A 2598-nucleotide genomic window follows, 5' to 3' on the forward strand; every position below is an offset into this window, starting at 1 on the left:
TTGCAGTGAGCTGAGATCTGGCCACTGCACTCCAGCCTGGGCGACAGAGCGAGACTCCATCTCAAAAAAAAAACAAAAAAAAACAAAAAAAAAGAAAAATGAAGTTCTGTTCCCCCAAATGGCCCCACTTTTCCATTAAAAAGGAGCAAAAAAGAGGATTCAGTATTTTTTCTGTAGTATCTAACTACATGCTTAGGTCATTTTTAAATACATACTTCAAAGCTGTAAGTTTATCTTACATTTTTACATTTCAAAGCAAAACAGAAAAAATGGAACTTTGTGTACTTGGTCAAAATTAGAGGAAATGATCCACACGCACACACTTGCATAATGGTTACAGCATAACGTTACCTGCAAACAAAGGCTGAGAGCTAAACTGAAGAAGTTGAGTCTGATAGGTTTAGTTACTTCTGCATACATGGGCACCATGTGAAAATGTAAATAAAGAAGAACTAACCCTAGTTCCTAGGTCTCACTCCAGTCTGGGATGACAATTCCAAGTTTGTATTTAGAACCTTAGTTAAATTTCAGGATGAGTCACTGCACCATTAGAGCCCACTCTTTTTTTTTTGGCGGGGATGGGGAGGGGGAACACAGTTTCATTCTGTTGCTCAGGCTGGAGTACAGTGGCACCATCCTGGCTCACTGCAGCCTCCGCCTCCCAGGTTCAACTGGTTCTCATGCCTCAGCCTCCCAAGTAGATGGGATTACAGGTGTGCACAACCATGCCCAGCTAATTTTTGTATTTTTAGTAGAGACAGGGTTTCACCATGTTGACCAGGCTGACCTCAAGTGATCCTCCCACCTTGGCCTCCCAAAGTGCTGGGATTACAGGCATGAGCCACCACGCCTGGCCGAGCCCAGTCTTTAGTGTACTTACGAGAAGAAATGTTTTACTTACTCTGGTCAGCATAGTTTTTTGCTTTGAGCTCAAGTTGCCTTGTTTGAGATTCTAAAGATTCCACTCGGGTCTGTAAGTCCTTTTTTTCCTGTTCTTGAGAGTCTTCAAATTCAATGAATTTCTAATAAAGAAGAACAATATAAATTTCATCAGAGAAATTAAACATTACATTTTCAACTCCTGTATTTCTTGGAATCAATAATCACAATTAGGTATTAACTACTTAGATCTCAGAATTATGAACTTGGGTTGATTTTTAGTTTTTCTATAAAAATTAAGTTTTAAAAAGCTCCCAAATATAGAAGAAAAAAATAAAATAATTAAGGTGTTTCCACTTCATATTATAAGCATTCCATATGATATACATATCTTCCTAATATATAAACCCTTTTGTATACTTGCATATGCATCTTGATTTTCAGACAATTTAAAAATCTATAACGTACAACAGAGAACAAAAGAATGATGGAATACTCAATAAATATTTGTTAAATGGTTGTGTGATTAACAGTCATAGATTCACCTGAACCATGGAGTTTAAATTCCTAAGAAAAGGACATGTTCTAGGAATAACTCCACCACTCAAATCTGACTTACCAAACCTGTTCTCATCAACGACCATAACACTAAGTGCAATCATTAAATCTTGGTCTTCATCTTGATTGTTGTATCAGCAATATCTGACAAGTAAGTGATCGCTCTCTCCTTAAAACTTTTTTTTTTTTCATTTGGCTACCAGGATGTTTTCTTGTTTGCTACTGGTTCTTGGTCTTCTTTGGTAGCACCTCCTTTTCTCCCCAACTTCTCGCTCTGTCCTGGGACACATGTTCACTTCCTTGTTTACACATATTCCCTAGTGATCGCATCCAGTTTCATGGCTGTAAGTATGAACTACATGCTGACAACTTTGAAATTTCTATCTCTAGCCCAGACCTGAATTCCAGATTTGTATGTCCAACTGCCTACTAGACAACTTCAATTGGATGTCTAAAAAGCATCCTAAGGCTGGGCGTGGTGGTTCACGCCTGTAATCCTAGCACTTTGGGAGGCCAAGGCGAGCAGATCACGAGATCAGGAGTTCAAGACCAGTCTGGCCAACATGCTGAAACACTATCTCCACTAAAAATACAAAAATTAGCTGGGCATGGTGGCGCGTTCCTGTAATCCCAGCTACTTGGGAGGCTGAGGCAGGAGAACTGCTTGAACTGAGACCCAGGAGGTAGAGGTTGCAGTGAGCTGAGATCATGCCACTGCACTCCAGCCTGGGCTACAGAGCAAGACTCTTATCTCAAAAAAAAAAAAAAAAGAATCTTAAATTGAGCATGTAAAAACTTGCTCCTCTCCCGGTCCTTCTCTAGCTCATTAAATTATTGTGGTCAGTTGCTCAGGACCAAAACACTGGAGTCAGCTTTGACTCTTCTGTTTCTCTAGTATCTCACATATCCAATCCATCAGCAAATCTACCTACAGATCTGACCGCTTTTCATCATTTCCACCACCATCCTGGTGTGTGCCACCATCATCTAATACCTGGATTACTGCAACAGTGCAAGTCTCCTAATTAGTCTCCTTACTTCCACCCTACCCCTCTACAATATATTCTAGAGGATCTAGGAGGATTCTTTAAAAAGAAAGTCAGCCAGCCTGGCCAACATGGTGAAATTCGGTCTCTACTAAAAATAGAAAAATTAGCTAGG

At 39.9% G+C, this 2598-nt stretch overlaps 1 protein-coding gene across 5 annotated transcripts in view; it reads right to left on the reverse strand.

Moving 5' to 3' along the window:
• The window catches only part of SPAG9 (sperm associated antigen 9), a 185382-nt gene that overhangs the window by 132352 nt on the left and 50432 nt on the right, over nt 1–2598 (reverse strand). For all 5 annotated transcript variants that reach the window (XM_011959982.1, XM_011959980.1, XM_011959981.1 and 2 more), the window contains exon 2: nt 902–1022. In XM_011959982.1, coding sequence (XP_011815372.1) covers nt 902–1022 — 121 coding nt within the window. The remainder of the gene's footprint in view (nt 1–901; nt 1023–2598) is intronic.

The sequence above is a fragment of the Colobus angolensis genome, unplaced genomic scaffold, assembly GCF_000951035.1.
Source record: "Colobus angolensis palliatus isolate OR3802 unplaced genomic scaffold, Cang.pa_1.0 Scaffold50, whole genome shotgun sequence".
Classification (NCBI taxonomy): domain Eukaryota; kingdom Metazoa; phylum Chordata; class Mammalia; order Primates; family Cercopithecidae; genus Colobus; species Colobus angolensis.